General features: G+C 43.3%; 1 protein-coding gene across 1 annotated transcript in view; it reads left to right on the forward strand.

The window, feature by feature from the left end:
• The window catches only part of LOC126404300 (gastrula zinc finger protein XlCGF57.1-like), a 33838-nt gene that overhangs the window by 8028 nt on the left and 6077 nt on the right, over window positions 1–19733 (forward strand). The window contains exon 2 of the mRNA XM_050067448.1: window positions 10650–11863. Within this exon, the coding sequence (XP_049923405.1) occupies window positions 10650–11863 (1214 nt within the window). The remainder of the gene's footprint in view (window positions 1–10649; window positions 11864–19733) is intronic.

Below are 19733 nucleotides of genomic sequence, written 5' to 3' on the forward strand. Positions count from 1 at the left end.
TGCATATAATTTGAATTGTCCGTATCAATAACCTGAAGAATTGCAGGTCTGTATAATCCAACAGAAACTAAGAGAAAACCAGGCTTTCATTGACAGCAAATAAATCCATAGGCCTACTGCTATCTGCTCATGAAAAGGACAAACATCAGTTTGAAACTTCACCGATGCAACAATGCGTTATGGAGAAACCCAGTATTAACACACAAACACAATAATTTATTATATCCTCGATTCCTTTTTTTGCAAACAATTCGGCGAATGAATATTAAAACACAACCTTTGAAGGAATCCCTATACGTCCTTCATGGGAACAATATGCATGACGATTTCCCTTATTAGTCTCTGAACAGCAACGTTATGGTTGAACAACAAGTTTTACTGTCGCCATAAAATTTGCAATCATAACATTTTATTTCTATTTTTATGAATAAAAAATTCCTCAACAGCAATGGCAGGCAGCTTTTCAAAATGCGCAAAACATCAGGTGTAAGTGGAAATAAAAGATACATGGGAAAGTTGTATAGGATATTGGTAAGTTTTACAGGCAATCTTATCTTCCTGTCTTTTATTTTGAAGTTACTTCCACCTCTGATGTTACCCAAGTTCTACTTTTTGTCCAAAACAATAAATGAAAAAATGAATCTGCAAAAAAACAAAAAACGGCGTTTTTCCATTTTCATTTCCAAAACAGAAAAATGCCGTTTTCTTTTTTATCTGTATTTGTGTTTTTGGTTTTTGTTTCAAAACAGAAAAACGGATTTAATTTTTTTTAAAATTTATTTTGTTTTGAAACGGAATAATGAAAGAACGAGCCATACACGGATTGAGTCGTTATCAGTTTTTTCATTTTGGTTCTGGAAACACATATTGAAAAAACAAGTCATTATTTTGTTTTTTTCATATTTGGTTTTATTTTGAAAAAAAGAATTAATGAATGATACACGGATTGGATTATCATTGTTTATTCTCTTGTCATATTTTGTATTGTTAATATGAATCAGCAAAGTTACTCCGGCTGTTAAACAAATGTAGTGTAGTATGAATGTACAATATGAACCTCTGAGATGTTGTAGAGTAGAAGTATAAAGTAGCAGGAAATAGAAATACTCAAGTAAAGTACAAGTTAACAGAGAGCTGAAGAGAAAAGAGTCTTATGGGGGTAGTTTGGTTTGTTTGCATCAAATTCACCTTCCTACAAACATGGGTCTTTTCTTCAGGCCTTAAATGCAGGACTTATTTTATACTTTCTCTTGTTGTTACTTTCCCATCAGAACCCTTTAATTTAACCTGGGATGCAGCTAAATTCTTTCTTTCCTGTTGGTTCAGAAATACAATTAAATTCATGTTTATTAAACTTCAACCCACCACCCAAGAATTAGTAAACAATACAGTTTGTATATATGAGCAAACTGCTCTTTCTTTATTAAATACTCACGTCCATACACTTCAGATTATCCCCTAAATAAGCTTTAGATATTCTTAAAAGATCCCAGAGAACAGAATCCTGCAGCGGCTGCAGCTTCCAGCTCCTCTCCCTCTCTGTGCTCTTGGCACCAAACTGCATTTTATATTTATTTAAATGAATTATCAGAGTCGCATTGTGGGAGATCTCAACACTATTTTGAGTTGAGTTTTGTTTTTTAAAGACATGTGGAAGTGGGAAAGCATTTCAGCGTCTGTCTCTGAACACAGCAGGAAGTTGGTGAACCAGAATCAGCCAGAGAGTTGGAGGGAGATGGTGTGATGTTATGCCAGACTAGCTCACCTATTGTTAAACTTGGTTTATTTAAACTTGGTAAATGGTGGGTTATTGCCTAAATTAGGCTGGCTGTATGAGATGCTTTAATAGTTTAATCTCACAACAGTAGCAAACAAAACCAGGACTGAGGGCAAACACTATCTTTACCTGGCTGTCCATGAATGCAGGTCACAGGGAGACGTGGATGCTGCTCTGCAGGGCGCTCGATTTAAGTGCATTAACTGTGAGTGAGGGGTTAACAAGGGGGGGGCAGGGGGTCTTCTGTTGTTCACCACAGGTGTGTTTTGGCCTTGGCACAGCTCAGTGAACACTGTGAAGCTGTTTGATGCTCAGAGATCTGTAGAAGTTCAATAAGGAGTTTTTGAGCTGTGATATGAANTTACAACCAGAGACTGATGACAGTGATGATTGGACGGAGACCAGAGAACCTCAGTCAGGTATCTGTCAAGTCACACATTTGCTAGTCTTAAGCAAGTCTCAAGTTTTAACCTTCAAGTCTCAAGCAAGTTGAGTCAAGTCATTTTTGTGTCTTAACTGGATAAAAATAAAAAGTCAGACTCTGTCGGTGTCTTCTGTAGAGAAGAGACAAACTCTCACTTCTGCCAGGGGGTTCTCATCTTACACAGCAAACAGCACCAGCAGGGCACTGTGGCTTGTTTGTGTTGTGTTTGATTCCAGCCATTTTTGACAGACATGAGCTGGCTTGACGTGGCTTGGTTTGGACCATCAGCCCAGCACAGCAGGGATTTGCATTTCCATTACAACAGGGCTACCTTCTTGATGTTGTGTCATAAACTGATGATGGGTGGTCTCGGGTGAGGACATTTTAAAGCAGTGGGCTGATCTACAGTTTAAGTTCCCTGTTTTTCTTGCTGCATGTGTTTTTCCACAGCAGGGCAGGTAGTAGGAATGGGCGATATGTTATCGTCTGCGATATACCATCAAAAAGACATATGCGCGACGCACTCACAGCCCAACTCCACATGTATAATGGCGTAAGGCGGAGCGTACAGCGAGGTACCCGTTCCTAAATGAGGCTCCAGCTCGATTATCTGGAACTGGTTTGGCGGGGTCTCGTAGTCACGGCGAAGAGACCCCCCGCCAGACCTTTTAGGACCTACCTAAAAGTTGCCGAGGAGTTTGGAGGGTAGTCCAAATTTCCTCAGCTTCCTCAAGAAGAAGAAGAGTCTCTGTTGAGTCTTCTTGACGATCTGTTGTGTGTTGTGAGTCCAGGTGAGATTTTCGCTGATGTGCCAAGGAGTTTGAAGGTTTTCACCCTGTCCACCGAGCTAAGCTAGCTCAGCTAATCAGTCAAGTTGGACTTCTCGTCTTGTCTGGGTATACATGCAAAAGAGAAAATCAATTTCCGACCAAGTACATCTGACTCCGCCTCGATAGGCGGTGCTGTGTCCTTTTTAATTCAGTACGTATTGAACTACTTCTGGTTGACCCGAAGAGGAAGCTAACAGTTGTTCAGAAACTTTTTAAAATAAATCGGTGTTTGGCGTTTTCCTACCATCCATAAACTTCACAATGTTTAGCTCCTTTAGCTGTTCAGAGCATGAGTGTAGTTCCCTCTATAGAGCTTGTCAGCCAGCCTGTCTGTGATGATTGTGATGAAAGCTGAACTGTAATCTATAAAGATCATTCGAGCATAAGTGTTTTTGTGTTGGAGGTGTGAAAGGACTGTGTGAATGGCTGCATTAACGGTGTCGTCAGTGGAACGGTGCTGGCGATATGCAAATTGCAGTGGGTCCAGTGTATTTGGAATGACCTGTTTGATGTGTGACACGACTATTCTTTCAAAACACTTCACTACAATTGAGGTGAGCACTATGGGGCGATAGTCATTCAGACAGGTTATACTGTTTTTCTTGGGGATGGGCACTATTGTGGTGAACTTTAAGCATGTAGGCACAGATGACTGGGAGAGGGACAGATTGAAAATGTCTGTAAAGACCTCAGCCAGCTCTGAAGAGCAGACCCTCAGGAGACGGCCGGGGATGTTGTCAGGGCCAGCTGCTTTCCATGGGTTAGCTCTTTTCAGAACCTAACATTGGTATCTCCTGAGCAGTGATCCAAAGTTATCCACAACATTCAAAGACATGCCCAGAGTGGTATACAAACGCCCCCCTAACATCAGACAAATTGTTGTAAAATCAGATCTTCTCCCCCAAAGACAAGAAACTTTTTTTAAACGTGTTCCAGATGGAAATTACAGATGTGCAAGTTGCGTGCAGTATAACTTCACCACGAAGAGCCACACTTTTACACATCCCCTCACGGGGAAGCGTTTTGACATTAAAGGCATTATCACGTGCGCCACTACTAATGTAGTATACTTGCTTAAATGTCCGTGTGGTTTGGGATATGTGGGGAAAACAAATCGAGCATTAAAAACACGCATCACAGAACACAGATGCAGCATACGCAATCAGTCCAGTGGCTATGCATTTTCTGCAGGCGAAACACTCAACTCAACTCAACTCAAACTTTATTTATAAAGCACATTTAAAACAACCAAGGTTGACCAAAGTGCTGAACAGGTCAATAGAAATAAACAAGCAAATACAATGAGGTACCTAATAGTACACCACAATAATAACCATAAGATACATAAAATACAATACAATAAAATAAAATACAAGAGTTATAAAATAAGATCAAAATAAGCTAAAATGTTTGGGTGTCCAGCTCAACCTGAGTTAAAAGCCTGAGAGAAGAAGTGGGTTTTAAGAAAAGACTTAAAAACCTCTAGGGTCTGGGCAGACCTAATGTGCAGGGGCAGGCTATTCCAGAGCCTAGGGGCAGCCGCCCCAAAGGCTCTGTCGCCTCTGGTCTTCAGCCTAGTCCTAGGAGTAGCCAGTAATAGCTGACTGGCTGATCTCAAGGCTCTGGAGGGAGCATGAAAGTGCAGGAGTTCGGTTAAATAAGGGGGTGCCAGCCCATTTAGGGCTTTAAAAACAATCAATAAAATCTTAAAATCAATTCTAAAACGCACTGGAAGCCAGTGGAGCGAGGCCAAGATTGGTGTGATGTGATCGTGTTTACGCTTTCCAGTGAGGAGGCGGGCTGCTGCGTTCTGGACAAGCTGTAGACGGTGTAGCAGTGACTGGTCAATACCGACATAAAGCGAGTTACAGTAGTCCAGACGTGAGGTTATAAAAGCATGGATTACCCTCTCTAGATTCTGGGGGGAGAGATAGCCCTTTACTTTAGCTAAAAGCCTGAGTTGATAAAAGCTGGTTTGTATTACTGATCTAACTTGTTTATCGAATTTAAAAGCACTGTCAAAGGTCACACCGAGATTTTTAACAGAGGAACGGATGTTAGGAGTGAAGGGGCCCAGAAAATCAGCAGAGTAATCGGAGGGGTCACATCCAAACATAATGATCTCTGTTTTATCCTCATTGAGATTTAAAAAGTTACTGTCCATCCAGGATTTGACATCTTTTAAACATTCTAGCAGTGGCTGTACAGAATCCTTGCTAATGGATTTAAGGGGCAGATAGATCTGTACATCATCTGCAAAACAGTGAAAAGGTATGTTGTGTTTCTTAAAAATCAACCCTAATGGCAGCATGTACAGCAAGAAGAGGATGGGGCCCAAAATGGAGCCTTGGGGGACACCGCAGGTGAGAGGAGCCGTAGCTGAGTTGAATTCCCCTAAGTTAACTGAGAAGCTCCGATCAGTGAGGTAGGACTGAAACCATAGAAGGGCAGTACCTGTGATACCCACCCACTGTTCCAGGCGAGACAGGAGGATCCTATGATCTACGGTATCAAAGGCTGCTGACAGGTCAAGCAGCACCAGAACAGCAGAGTTACATGAATCAACAGTTGACAAAAGATCGTTAAAAACCCTCAAAAGTGCTGTTTCAGTGCTGTGATGTGGTTTAAAGCCAGACTGGAACTTTTCATACATGTCATGGGCCACTAGGAATGATTGCAGCTGAGTAAAGACCACTTTCTCCAAAACCTTGGACAAAAATGGTAATTTGGAGATTGGTCTGTAGTTTGACAGGAGAGAGGGGTCCAGGTTTTTCTTTTTTATAAGGGGCTGCACTACAGCATGTTTGAGAGCAGCTGGAACACACCCTGAGCTAAGGCAGGTATTTATGACAGCAAGAACAGTGGACCCCACAGTACCAAAAACATCTTTGAAGAGGCGAGAGGGAATGCTGTCAGAGGGACAGTTAGTCGGCCGCAGATGCTTAACTATATCTGATAGTGAGGAGAGAGATACTGGCTCAAACTGGTCAAAGACAGCAGGTAAAGGAGGCACAGTGGGGTCAGGACCAGGGGCAGTGAGAGTGGAAGCAACTGGCCTAAGGGCAGAAATTTTTTCAATAAAAAATTTAAGAAAGCTCTCACAGAGAGTGGGCGATGGCACGACTGGAGAGTTATCGCACGGGTTTACAAGGGAGTTAAAAATGCTGAACAGAACCTGGGGCTTATGACTGTTATTGGAGACAATATTTGATATATACTCCATTTTGGCAGCTTTAACGACTCGCTGGTAGGCTGATAAACATTCACGTAAAGCTTCTTTGGAGACGTGGAGCTTATCTTTTTTCCACTTCCTCTCAGCACGCCGACATGAACGTCTGAGAGAACGTGTGGAGTCATTTAACCATGGCTCAAAAAATGCTTTAGAGCGCTTAAATCTGAAAGGGGCAACAGAGTCCAGGATATCAGTGCATGTAAAATTAAAAACACTTAAAAGCTCTTCGGCATTAAGACCATGATTGACATCCGGAGTGCTAAACATGTTTACGTCGGCATACATGGCAGAGAATTGTGATGCAGTTTGAGGGTTCAACATGCGCAGGCGGCGTGAGGGAGCACGGGTTACAGTCCGCGAACAGGGGACTGAAACGGTAAATAAAACAGGCAGATGGTCAGAAATACATGCTGTTTCACATATCTCATTTACACTCACAGATAACCCATGTGATAGCACAAGATCTAAGGTGTGACCCTTCTCATGAGTCGGGCTGGTCACAGACTGAATGAGATTAAAAGAAGCGATGAGGTTTGAAAAATCACTGACCAGAGGTCTGGATTCACAACACACATGGACATTAAAATCGCCAGAAATTAAAAAGTGGTCATACTTCACAGTAACCTCTGATAGAAAATCGGCAAAGTCATTAATAAAGTCCTTATTAAATTTAGGAGGACGATATACAACTGCAAACATGACAGGAGGGGACAGGTTTAGCTCAAACAGTTGCAGCTCAAAACTGGAATAATTGTCAAATAGAATTTGACGACATTCAAAGCTGGATTTGAACACAGAGGCTAGACCTCCACCTCTGCCGGTGGTCCGAGGGGAACTGAGAAATAAGCAGTCAGGAGGAAGGAGTTCAGAGAACGGTGTACACTCACCAGCCTGAAGCCAAGTCTCCGTCAGGAGCAGAAAATCCAGATCACGAGAGGTGAAAAAGTCTTTTAACAAGAAAGTCTTGTTTGCTAGCGATCTAGCATTAATCAGGGCAATACGGAGAGTAAGCTCCTCAGTGGCTGAAGTGGCTGAAGCTGAGACACGAGCCAGCGGGCGAAGGATCCCATGGTCCACACCACCTCTGCGGGCTCGCAACCGGCGGGGCAGAGCAATGGTCTCTATAGGGAAAATGACCGGTGGAAGTGGCAGTGATAGCTGGGGCCTGTGGGGGGTGGTGGCGGGGGAAATAGTGCTGTGAGCAGTTGGTGTTGTTGGCGTAGAAGAAGTAGACTCCGGTGAGGGGGTGTGGCAGGTAAACAGTCAGTCGCGTGGAGCATACTGGACAGCGTGGCGAATGTTTGCTGTTAGCATCTGGCTGCCCAGCCTGTTTGGGTGGACACCGTCGGGCTTGTAAAAGGAGGGACGGTTCCAAAACAGGTTAAAATTGTCGATAAAACCAAAGTTAAGAGCTTTGCAGGTGGACTGTAACCAGGTGTTGAGGTACAGGAGTCTTGAAAAACGCCCTGCTCCGAGGGTGTGTACTGGGAGAGGACCGCTGATAAATACAGACTTTCCGGTGTCATTTAAAAATCTAAAAAGGGCATTAAAATCCTTTTTAGTCAGCTCAGACTGCTGTCGAGATGCGTCATTGCATCCCACATGGATCAAGACCCGGGTTATGGAGGATGGGAGCGAGCGCAGCAGTCCAGGGAGTTTTTCCAGGATGACCGGGACTGTGGCTCCAGGAAAGCAGTGTGTGGCTGCATTAAAAAATCGGATATTCCTCGTTATTGAATCTCCCACTATTAAAGTGGTTGGGGAGAAGAGGGGACGAGGAGACGAAAACTGTGGGGTCTCATGGTTGGATGACGCACGGTCCACACTGTGCGCCTGGGCAGGCTGGTGCGGCGGTGGGGACGCGCTGGCGGACCTGGGAGACCCGGGAGAGGGATTCCCCTCCGCCTCCGGCTCCTTCTTCTTTGGCTCTGGACGAGGAAGACCACCGGAGCGTCGGAGCACAGCATCCCTCAGGATCCTACGCCGGGCAGAGGAGGACGCAGACCGGGATGCAGGCCGTTGAAGCTCCGTGGCGGAGGATCCAGTCTCCTGAGCACTGTCGGCCAGCAGTGGAGGGAAATCTGCGGTGTAGGCAGTCGGTGGTTTCGGGTCCAGATCCTGACGAGGAGGAGCCGCCGCTGCTGGGGGAACATCAGTTGGGTGGACCGGATTGTTATCAGCAGACAAGGCCGCGTAGCGGTTGGAGAGACTCAGGCGAGGAGCGTCTTTCGAGTCCCTCTTCCGACCGGCGATCACCACTTCTGTCCAGGGCGACTCATGGTTAGGTGTGGAACAGGAGGAGGGCTGTGGACAGATGGAGGGGTCCCATGCAACGGTGTCCTGGAGGGCTACGCTGAGCGAGGCCAACTTCATGGATTGGGTAGCCGCCACGTCCATGTAGCTGGACAGCAGCGAGTCCTTCTTCCTCAGCTCGTGAGAAAGTCGACGGATATCATCCTTAAGGTCAGCAATCTTTTTATTGGCTTTTTTTAGCAGAATCTTGTCCTCATCGACCACAGCAGGCATTGTTGTTTTGGTTAGCTTAGCTTAGCTAATAACAAACCGGAGCTAGCTGGGAGCGGCTAGCGGAGCGTTAGCCGCAGCATGACCGGAGGGAAGCAGCCAGTTAGCCTCCGCTAGCTTCCCAGCTAACGTTAGCCCCGGCTCTCCGTTTGGATCCAACCGGAGCACCGAGCCCTGGTTTGTTATTCAGGTTAAAGTGGGAAGAAGCAGCGGGTTTGTCGGGCAGCTGAGTGAAGTTGAGTGAAGTGGAGCCTGTGGAGGAAACACCGGGAGCGTCTGGATGTAATAGTCCGTATAATGTGTGTAAATATTTTTGTGAATGACTACCCAGGATTTATGACGTCACCAGTGGGTGTCTACATATATGGGTGAAAAACACATTACTTGTAAGATGACCTGATGAAGAGCTGACACGCTCACAACGTTGTCTAACTAGTAGTTTTTTGCAGCATAATGAGAGTATGTGGGCTTTCTCTCTTTTTTCTAAAGTTTTTCATTCAGCCGAGCACCCAAACTAAGTGATGTGCGTATATTTCTACATTTTTTTTAGCCCTTTTCAGAACCTTACACACCTCAGTTGGAGTTTGAGGGCTACAATATTCTCAGAATTGTTTTGCAACATTGTCGGAGTCCATGTCTTGAAACTAATTAAATAAAACTAAACAAGAGAACTGAAACATTTGCAGCTGTTTTTGTAATATTCAGTATGATTATTATAGCAAGTGATTACATAGAATCGCCACCAGACAATCAGAGATCTCCGCCTTCTGATAGTCTGGGGACACTCCAATCTAAAGTGTGTTTAACACTCGAGAGAAAACAGCCGGCAACAAAGCAACGTCTCTTACATTTTTGAAAAGGACACGCCCTCCCGGAAATGTGCGCTCCCCCTTTTCCCATCCGCAAGGAAACAAACACACAGAGAGCTTGAAAATGAATGCTGAGAGATTTAACTCCGTTTTATCAAACATGTGCTCTGTCCACAAGATTGTGGAAATGAAGGACTTACAGCGACTTTGTTTAAAAATTTTAACGCAGTCGGACTATGTTTACAAGCACAAGAGTTCAGCGAGCCACCGAAGGACCGCCCTGCAGATTTACTATTGGTTCTGCAACGTAGGGAGTTTTTTTAAACTCTGAAGTTGTATCCGCCCATCTAAACACAAAACCAGTGACTCATTTTTTTGGAGGCAGTAGCTTAAAAATGTATTTATTTTTTTTCCCTCCTGACTTGTAATTTTTGTCATTTGCTGCAATTTTATCACAATTTTTGACAAAATTGGGCGCAAATTCAAGGTTTTTCTGTCGCGAGATCCTGGAGGGACTGGTCTTGTAACTGAAAAATCTCCAGTCAAATCGATATTGGATCGAGACCCCTTGAATCGAAATCGAATTGATTCAGGAAATCAGTGGCGATACCCAGTCCTTATCGGCTCTGCCTCATTCTCATACACTTTTTTAGAAATTCTCAAGTGAAGTTAAAGAACCACAAATTTGTACTGCAGTAGTACTTGTTGATGTACTTACGGCATCTTATTTACTCAGGCTGCCAGTAATCAAACTTGACTCACTGCAAACTGTCCCATCCTATGGACAATCATTCTCACATAATTCACTTTAGTTTGAGCAAATAAAGAGCCACACTGTAGCCTCCAGACATGACAAGAGTAACAGTACATGTTAATGACTGCCATGAAATTAAAGCTCACCTCAGCCTCACTCACTCTGACACAGCTGAGTGAACACTGTGAAGCTGTTTGATGCTCAGAGATCTGTAGAAGTTCAGTAAGGAGTTTTTGAGCTGTGATGTGAATGAACGACAACATTTCTCTGTAACATCTGTGTGTTTCCTGTTTCCTGCAGACGTCCAGCAGCTGTTGGTGGTTAAAGAAGAGGTTCCCCCTGAGCAGCAGGAGTGGAGCTCCAGTGTGGACCAGGACGACCCAGAGCCTCCACACATTAAAGGGGACCAGGAGGAACTCTGGATCAGTCAGGAGGGAGAACAGCTTCAAGGGCTGGAGGAGGATGATATCACCAAGTTCACATCCACTCCTGTCCCTGTGAAGAGTGAAGATGATGAAGAGAAACCTCAGTCCTCACAGCTTCATCAAAGACACACTGAACAGATGGAAACAGAAGCGGAAGGAAAGGACTGTGGAGGAGCAGAACCAGCCAGGAACTCAGATCCAGATACACATTTACAACCTGAGATTGATGACAAGACTGGAGAGTCTTCTGAACCAGAGACTGATGACAGTGATGGTTGGAAGGAGACCAGAGAACCTCAGTCAGGTTTAAACTCTCTGAAAAATGATCAAGTCTCTGTCAATAATTTGATTGTTGGTGAGAAACGATTTAGCTGCTCTGAGTGTGGGAAAATATATGGTCGAAGTGAACATCTGAAGGTACACATGAGATCTCATACAGGAGAGAAACCATTTAGCTGCTCTGAATGTGGGAAAAGATTTGGTTACAGTGGAGGTCTGAAGAGACACGTGAGAACTCACACAGGAGAGAAACTATTTAGCTGCTCTGAGTGTGGGAAAACATATGGTCGAAGTGAATGTTTGAAGATACACATGAGAACTCATACAGGAGAGAAACCATTTAGCTGCTCCGAGTGTGGGAAAACATATGGTCAAAGTGAAAATCTGAAGGTACACATGAGAACTCATACAGGAGAGAAACTATTTAGCTGCTCCGAGTGTGGGAAAAGATTTGGTTACAGTGGAGATCTGAAGAGACACATGAGAACTCATGCTGGAGAGAAACCATTTTGCTGTTCTGAGTGTGGGAAAACATATGGTCAAAGTAAAAATCTGAAGGTACACATGAGAACTCATACAGGAGAGAAACCATTTAGCTGCTCTGAGTGTGGGAAAAGATTTGGTTACAGTGGAGTTTTGAAGAGACACATGAGATCGCATACAGGAGAGAAACTATTTAGCTGCTCTGAGTGTGGGAAAAGATTTGGTTGTAGGAGAGATTTGAAGAAACACATGAGAACTCACACAGGAGAGAAACTATTTAGCTGCTCTGAGTGTGGGAAAACATATGTTCGAAGTGCACTTCTGAAGGTACACATGAGCTCTCATACAGGAGAGAAATCATTTAGCTGCTCTGAATGTGGGAAATCATTTACACAAAATGGATATTTACATACACACATGAAAATTCATGAGGGAGAAAAGTGATGTAGCTGTTCAGTCAAAATAAATAAATTTTATTTGGAATAAGATTTTAAAAAGACAAATGACTGACACAGATCCAAACATTTATGTTTATATGTTTTTAAATGTATGTATTTACTTCCTTACTTATTTACCAAGATCAGTCTTGTACAGCCAGGGGGAGTATTTCCCCTCTGACAGCCAAGCTGGGTCAAATCCTGTTATCCAGAGGTGACTGGACTTTTGCTGCTTGTCAGGGGCAGGGCATGCAGCACTTTGGCTCTTCCCTGTACTTGGATCCAGAGCAGGAGAGCTACTCTGACTGCAAAATTCTAAAACTGATTTGATCATAGTTTTCTTTTAAGAAATCTGCACAAAGCAGGCACCCCATGTACAAGGCTGTTGCCGCAGCGGCCCGGGTTCGACTCCAGACTGTGGCCCGTTGTTGCATGTCAGTCCCTCTCTCTCTCCCCCCGCTTCATACTTGTTTGTCTTATCCATTAAAGGCTGAAAATGCCCCAAAAATATCTTTAAAAAAAAAGAAATTTGCACAAAATAGGCCATAATGATGTGAATGAAGTGAAAACATTTTTCAGACATTTTTGTAAATTTATAAAAAAAAACAAAAAAAACAAAAACATCGCTGAGCGATCTTCATGACTCAGCTTTCATTTGGAATTGTGTGTTATCAGCTTTACTCTCCCAGTTTGGAGAAGCAAACAAGAGAACTGGCATGGTTAGGTCGGTTCCAAAAGTCACACAACAACACAAACTATCCAATTGAAGGGCAGCTGAAGACCAGCAACTCAGTGTGTTCTGTGAAGTAAAATTACTGATTCTGTCAGTGGAGTCTGGTTGCTTTTCGGAGAGCATCATGTCACTGCATCAGTAAAGGGCTGTCTGACAGCACGGTTAGGTCTTGAAAAACTCCATCATGTTCCTACGGAGACCAGGAGGTGACATGCATATGTTATTTTTTTTTTTAAATGCGCATGTGTTTTATAATTTGCACGCATGTTTTATTAAATGCACGTGCGTTTTATTAAAATGCGCACGCGATTTATTATCATGAAGTCATCTCTACCAGAAGCTGTACTCTTTACTGCTGCGAACGTCACACTGTTTGAACAAGATGGCGTGACAGCACAAGCGCGACTTACTACGGCCGTGCAGTATGGAACGCCGAATGGACCAAAACGTCTAATTCGACGTCTGTTTTAAGACGTCACATTTGTAGCTCTTAAGTAGTCAGTAGTGTAAGCATGTGTGGATGTGTGGAAATGTATGGAGCAAACAAAAGAAGAAAACAGCAGCAGCAGCCGTGCCCATGCTCCGATCAGACCAGAGAGAGACTGAAGACGGGCAGGAGGGAGCTTTTGACAGAGACACACACCGGGCCCAGGTGTTGCTCACCGGGCTAATGACCACTCGCCCTGTGGAGTCCTGCAAGAGAAAGAACAGCAGCAAAAGGCAGGGACAACTAGTGGAGCGGAGGGGTCGTCACAGCAGTCACGTTCCACTGTCTCATCATATTGTCTGCCTCTTGATGTATGCATATGTGAAATCAAATGAACTAAACTAAAAATCAACTGGAACAGTTCAATAAAAGTAATTCTTTCGAATAAGTGTATTTTCATCATTTATCCTCTTGAGTGTGTTTTTCTGAGTAAGGCCGCAATTCCATGTAACACTTCTGGACTTTTATTTTGAAGCCCATGAGCTCATCTCTACCGGAAGCTGTACTCTTTACTGTCGCGAACGTCACACTGTTTGAACAAGATGGCGTCTGTTAGAAAGGTGTGTTAGCAGAGTGTCTTTGTTGTGTTTTTAAAGTGTGAACATGTCTAAAGTCCAAATGCTGAGATCGTTGGTGAAGCAGCGACTAACTGCGGCTGCTGAAGAGATATTTGGGCTGGTTGAAAGAACGATAGCAGAGTACGAGGAGGAACTTTGTCGATCAAAAGAGGAGAACGAGCGACAACGGAAACTACTGGACGCTGTTTTCAACCCTCAGCTTCGGTTACACAGAGCAGGTTTGTTCATTAAACATTACAAGTTCATTATTAATAATATAACTGCAGCTTTGTTCAATAAATATTCAGTCTGTCGATGTTTATACGCCGCATTAGCTTCTCTGGTGCCGTTAGCTTCTCTGGTGTCGTTAGCTTCTCTGGTATCGTTATCTTCTCTCGCGCCGTTTTCTTCTTCTTCGGGTACGTCCCAAGTCCCTTAAAATTACTGCTAACCACCTAACCTAGCCACCTTAACTAACTGTTTAGTCCCTCCCACTTAGGAAAACATGCAAGGAGTCAGGAGTTAGGAGTGAGGAACGAGGATTGCTGATTAAGAGACATGAGACGACCTTACTCTTAAGCGTCACGTAAAGCGACGTCCTTTTCTGATGATGGTGCGACATCTGGATCTGCTGCATAACGGAGCTAGCTTACATCAAAAGTCACATTATATTCGCTGATCAAAGCCGTAACTCCTCCTTCATATGCTGTCTTTCTTGGCTGTAAGTGTTGCATTCTGTGATTGCATGTGTTATTGATTCCTCTGACTGACAGTTTACACATAAACCAGTTGGGTGTTTTCCTATTCTGTGTAGTGTATTGTTTAAATTGGAATTACCTAATTTAATCCTATTGCATATTACCTCCTCCCTCCTTCTCCTTCCTATATTCCTGTCTGTTGACTTTATATTACTGATAAAGCTATATAAGAACCTTCCCCTTGTTTCATTGTCCCACCTCCCCTGCCATTCCTCCACTGACTTATTCCAGATTATTGTTTTGATTTCTGATTTACTTAACGAAATGTGTGTATTCATGGTGTCCTTTTGTAGTGCTTGTTTAGCCAGTTTATCCGCCTCCTCATTCCCTGTTATACCTGCATGTGCCGGTACCCACATAAATTCAATACGCATACCTTGCTGTATGACTCTGGCGTGTACTTGTAAAATCTGGAACAGGATATCTTGACGGCTGGATATGAAGGATGTCAGGCTGCTCGGCACTGAAACAGAATCGGAGCATATTAGGGTGTTTCCTGGTTTGTTTTCTTCTATCCACTTCAATGCCAAAAACACTGCCCACAACTCTACAGTGTAAACTCCCAAATAATCTGAGGAACGCTTTACCACATGAACCTTTCTGCATGGAACAGAGAAAGCAGCCCCTGTTGTTTGCTGCTCTGGATGTTTAGACCCATCTGTATATCTGAGTGTACTGAGGGTAATGCTGGCTAACATGAGCTAAGAAAGCTGACACCAAGTCTGTCTTCCCTTTTTCTCTCTTCCTGAGGTCCAGGAGGTACAAGTCTACTTGTGGTGTAATAAGCTTCCATGGTTCCACTTCTGGAGTTACCACTGTTGGGCTCACGTAGAAATTTTCCATCACCATATCCTCTGCATACTGATTGCCCACCCACCCGAAGCTAGCCTTGTGTCCTCTGCCTCGTTCCCAACACTCCTGCATTACCACTTTTGTGGGGTGTTACTCTTGTTGCCCCTTGAGGCTAGCCCAGTAGTTGGTCATTAACTGCTTTCTCCTAATGTCCAATGGCATCTCTTTCCCCAGAACTTGCAGGGCTGGGTTGGGGGTTGTTCTTACTGCTCCACGTTTTCACCCTCTCCAATATTCTTCCATACATCTGCGGGCTAACATCAGGAAGAGCTCTCTTTCTTGTGAAGACAACTGTATTTGTTTTCTCTACTGAAAATTTAAATCCCCAATCATTTGCCCACTGCTCGACTTTATCGATGGCTTCTTGCACCTTTCCATTAATATGCATGATGTTCCTACCCCTTTTCCACACTGCCCATCATCAGCAAAAAGAGATCTGCCTATGTCTGGTTGGATCTGAGAGAAAACATCATAAATCATAATTGAAAAAATGAATGGGCTTATTACACTCCCTTGCGGGGTACCATTTACCACCACACATTGACTCGATATTTCATTTCCTATCCTTACCTGGGTAGTTCTATATGTCATAAAATCCTTTATCCAATTGAATATTCTCCCTCCTAACCTCATTAACTTCAACTTTATCAGAAGTCCGTCTTTCCACATCATATCATAAGCCTTTTCAACATCAAAGAATACTGCTATAACTGACTCTTTATTGACTTGTGCTTTTCTAATCTCATGTTCTAAGCAAATGATAAGATCCAAGGTTCCCCTTCCTTTTCTAAACCCACTTTGATAATGCAACACTATTCCTTTCTTTTCTGTAAAATATGTCAACCTTTCAGTGACCATTCTTTCCATGATCTTACATACATTTGATGTGAGGGCTATTGGCCTATAATTAGAGGGCTTCGAAGGATCATTCCCAGGTTTCCTTATAGGTACTATTACAGCCTCTTTCCAAGCTTTTGGTAGCCTTCCTTCTTCCCACACTTTATTATAGAGAACCAAAAGTTTACTCAACGCCCTGTTACTAAGATGTCTCAACATTATATAACATACTAGGTCTTTTCCTGGAGAAGTATTGCCTGATTTACAAATAGCTCTCTTCATTTCATCTAGAGTGAATGGAGAGTTAATTGACTCATCCTCCATAGTCATACTCCTTTCTAATGCATCTAAGTGTTGTCTTTTTGTTATTTCTCTTCTTCTTCTTCTTCCATCTTCTGTCAAATTTCCTGAACCATGTACTCGGACAAATGCTTTGACCATCATCTCTGATTTATCCCTGTCAGTAACTGCTAGTTGTCCTTCAGATTCTAAAACTGGATACTCCCACTCCAATGTTCCATACATTTCCGACCGGAGTTGTTCTTCCAATCTTATTGCAAAAACTTTGTCAATTTTCTCTCTTTGCTTGTCTTATCGTTCTCTTTACTACAGCCTGGGCTTTCTGATACGCAACTAGATGATTATAATTATGACTCTTCTTCAAAAGTTGCTTTGTTCCTTTCTTTTATAGTCCTACTGCACTTTTCTGTCCACCATGGAACAGCTTTCCTTAGCATCCTCCCTCTACTCTTCGGGATTGACTCTAAGGCTGCCTCAATTATTTTAGAACAAAAACTCTCATTTAACTCATCAATATCCTGATTTTCATCAACTACTGCCACTCTTTCTTCACTAATTACCTCATACTTTTCCCAGTCTGCCTTTTCAGACACCCACCTTCCCCCTCCTCGTGTTGATAATCTTTCCACCTCAATATCTACAGCTGTCATAATTGGATAGTGGTCACTTCCAACACATGACTCATCCCATATTTCCCAACTACATTTCTTAGCCAAAGTATTAGACACCAACGTCAGGTCCAGAGCAGAGTCTTGTCCTTTACGTCTACCCTAGTACCTCTCCCATCATTAAGACACACCAACTCTTTTTCCTCTAAAAGAGCCTCTATTACTTGGCCATTAACATCTAGGTGCCCGCCCCCCCAAAGTGGATTGTGTGCGTTAAAATCCCCACACCAAATTACCCTATGCCTATCCTGACCCTGAACTCCTAACAACAGGTCTAGTTCAATCCTTTTACATGGGTTATAATAGGTTATTATCACAACCTCCTTTCCCTTACACCACACCTCCACCACAACACATTCGTGACAGTCTCCCTTTCCCAACACTCTGTATGGTATATTTAGTTTGATAAATGTCGCACACCCACCACCATTCCCTACTTCCCTATCTTGACGTATGATAACATACCCTTGTAATACAAAATCTAAGTGTTGCTTCAACCAAGTCTCTTGAACACATATTACATCTGGCTTTGTCACTAAACCTTCAATAAAACTCTCCTCCTCCTGCCCATTTGCAATAAGAGACCTTGCATTCCACTGAAGTATCTGACTGGATCTTGCCTGGAGCTCATCTCTAACCTCTTCCCAAGCCACTCCTACCAGTCCAAGGTGGTGCACTGCTGCTTTTACTATCAACTGAATCTTTTGCGTTTTAGACTCCACTCCCACTGTGCTATGAATTACACCTGCGATAAATGTAACCAGCTTTTTCTTCTCAACCACTAAACTCTCCTTTAAAATCTCACTGGCTCCTCCCATTGGACCCCATGGATGCACCCTCTGACCCAAATCCTGTCTCTTTACTTGCTTTGCAGCTTCAGCATAAGACAATTTACTTTCCACTCTGACTTTCTGTATCTCCACTTCCTTTTTCAGTACTTCACATCCCCTGTAGGCGGCGCTGTGGGCCTGTCCACAGTTGCAGCACTTCGGCTGCACTCCCTCACCACACTTACCATACTCATGATTCCCTCCACAGCGTGCACATCTGCATTGCTCCCTGCACCTTGAAGCTACATGCCCAAACTTTTGGCAGTTGAAACACCTCATTGGTCTCGGAACATAGTCTCTCACAATGTAACTCATCAGCCCCAACATCACTCGCTTTGGAATAACATCCCCTTGAAACTCAATCATTACAGTTTCAGTATCTTTCTTGGTCCCATTCACATTAGACCTCATCCTCTGAACATTTAATGTTATGCCCCCTTTCAAGTTATTTTTAATCTCCTCCACGCCTATGTTAAGGGCTACACCAGAAATGACACCTCTACGTCCCCTGGCCCTACCTGTCCCTCCTACTCTGCTCGTACTGACCACTTTAATCCCCCCAATCTCTTTAAGTTTGAGAGCCTAACTTGCCTGCTCCTCCTTGTTGCATCCAATTAAAAGGTTTCCATCAAGAAGTACCTTAGCAAAATCAATATTTCCAATATCGCTATTTCGCATTTTGGTTAACTTTAGCGGATTAACCCTGCTCATTCCCGACTGGTCACCGAATCTTACAATGCATTTTATGTTTTCCTGATTCTGCCTACCAGATCCTTCCAAGTTACTCCTTTCCGTTCTCTTTGAGAGATATGGTGTGATGTTATGCCAGACTAGCTTACTTATTGTTAAATTTGGTTTATTTAAACTTGGTAAATGGTGGGTTATTGCCTAAATTAGGCTGGCTGTATGAGAGGCTTTAATAGTTTAATCTCACTACAGTAATAAACAAAACCAAAGCTGTATCCGAAACCACATACTAACATACTACTTACTACATCAGTATGTACTGCATACTGCATACAAAATGTGTATGCAGTATGCCATCCCAGCAGTCCGTTCACAGTATGCAGTATACAGCCAAGTATCCCAGAATGCATTTTGCACCAGCCGACAGCGAAAGCGGAGACTTCAAAGCAGGCTAAAAGCTGTTTTAATTTCCACTGTAGCGCTGTTAATATGTCACTTTATTAAGTTTTAATATTTTTTCAGGCGTAAAAGTAACTGCTTAGATTCCCAACACGTGGTCAGTTTATCCAAATAACGCCTGTTTGGAAATTTGCTCCGACGTATTCGGGGATGAGAAGAGCCGCTGTGGGAGCCGCTGGCCGGGAGCAGCAAGCAGCTCGCAGCCGGAATACCGAGATGATCGCCGTTCAACCTCCGTCATCATCCCGGGGAGAAAGCAATCTGATGAACTGACCTGCTGCTCTTTGGAGATTTACTGCTGGCTGATATAAATCCTTTTGGAAGATAAATGTTGGTTTCATAGATGAAATCTAACAATTGTAGCTGCCACATTAGTTTGTCTGAATATAAAGTGAAGCTTCATGTTTTTACTGGACAGAACACTTGACTCTGTAGCTCCTCTTAAAAAGAAGTTAACAAAGCAAAGAAAGTTCGCTCCTTGGTATAACTCTCAAACCCATAAATTAAAACAAATATCGCGAAAGTTTGAAAGGAATTGGCGATTAACCAAACTGGAAGAATCTCGTTTAATCTGGACAGACAGTCTCAAAAC

This window comes from Epinephelus moara, chromosome 17 (genome assembly GCF_006386435.1).
Source record: "Epinephelus moara isolate mb chromosome 17, YSFRI_EMoa_1.0, whole genome shotgun sequence".
Classification (NCBI taxonomy): Eukaryota; Metazoa; Chordata; class Actinopteri; order Perciformes; family Serranidae; genus Epinephelus; species Epinephelus moara.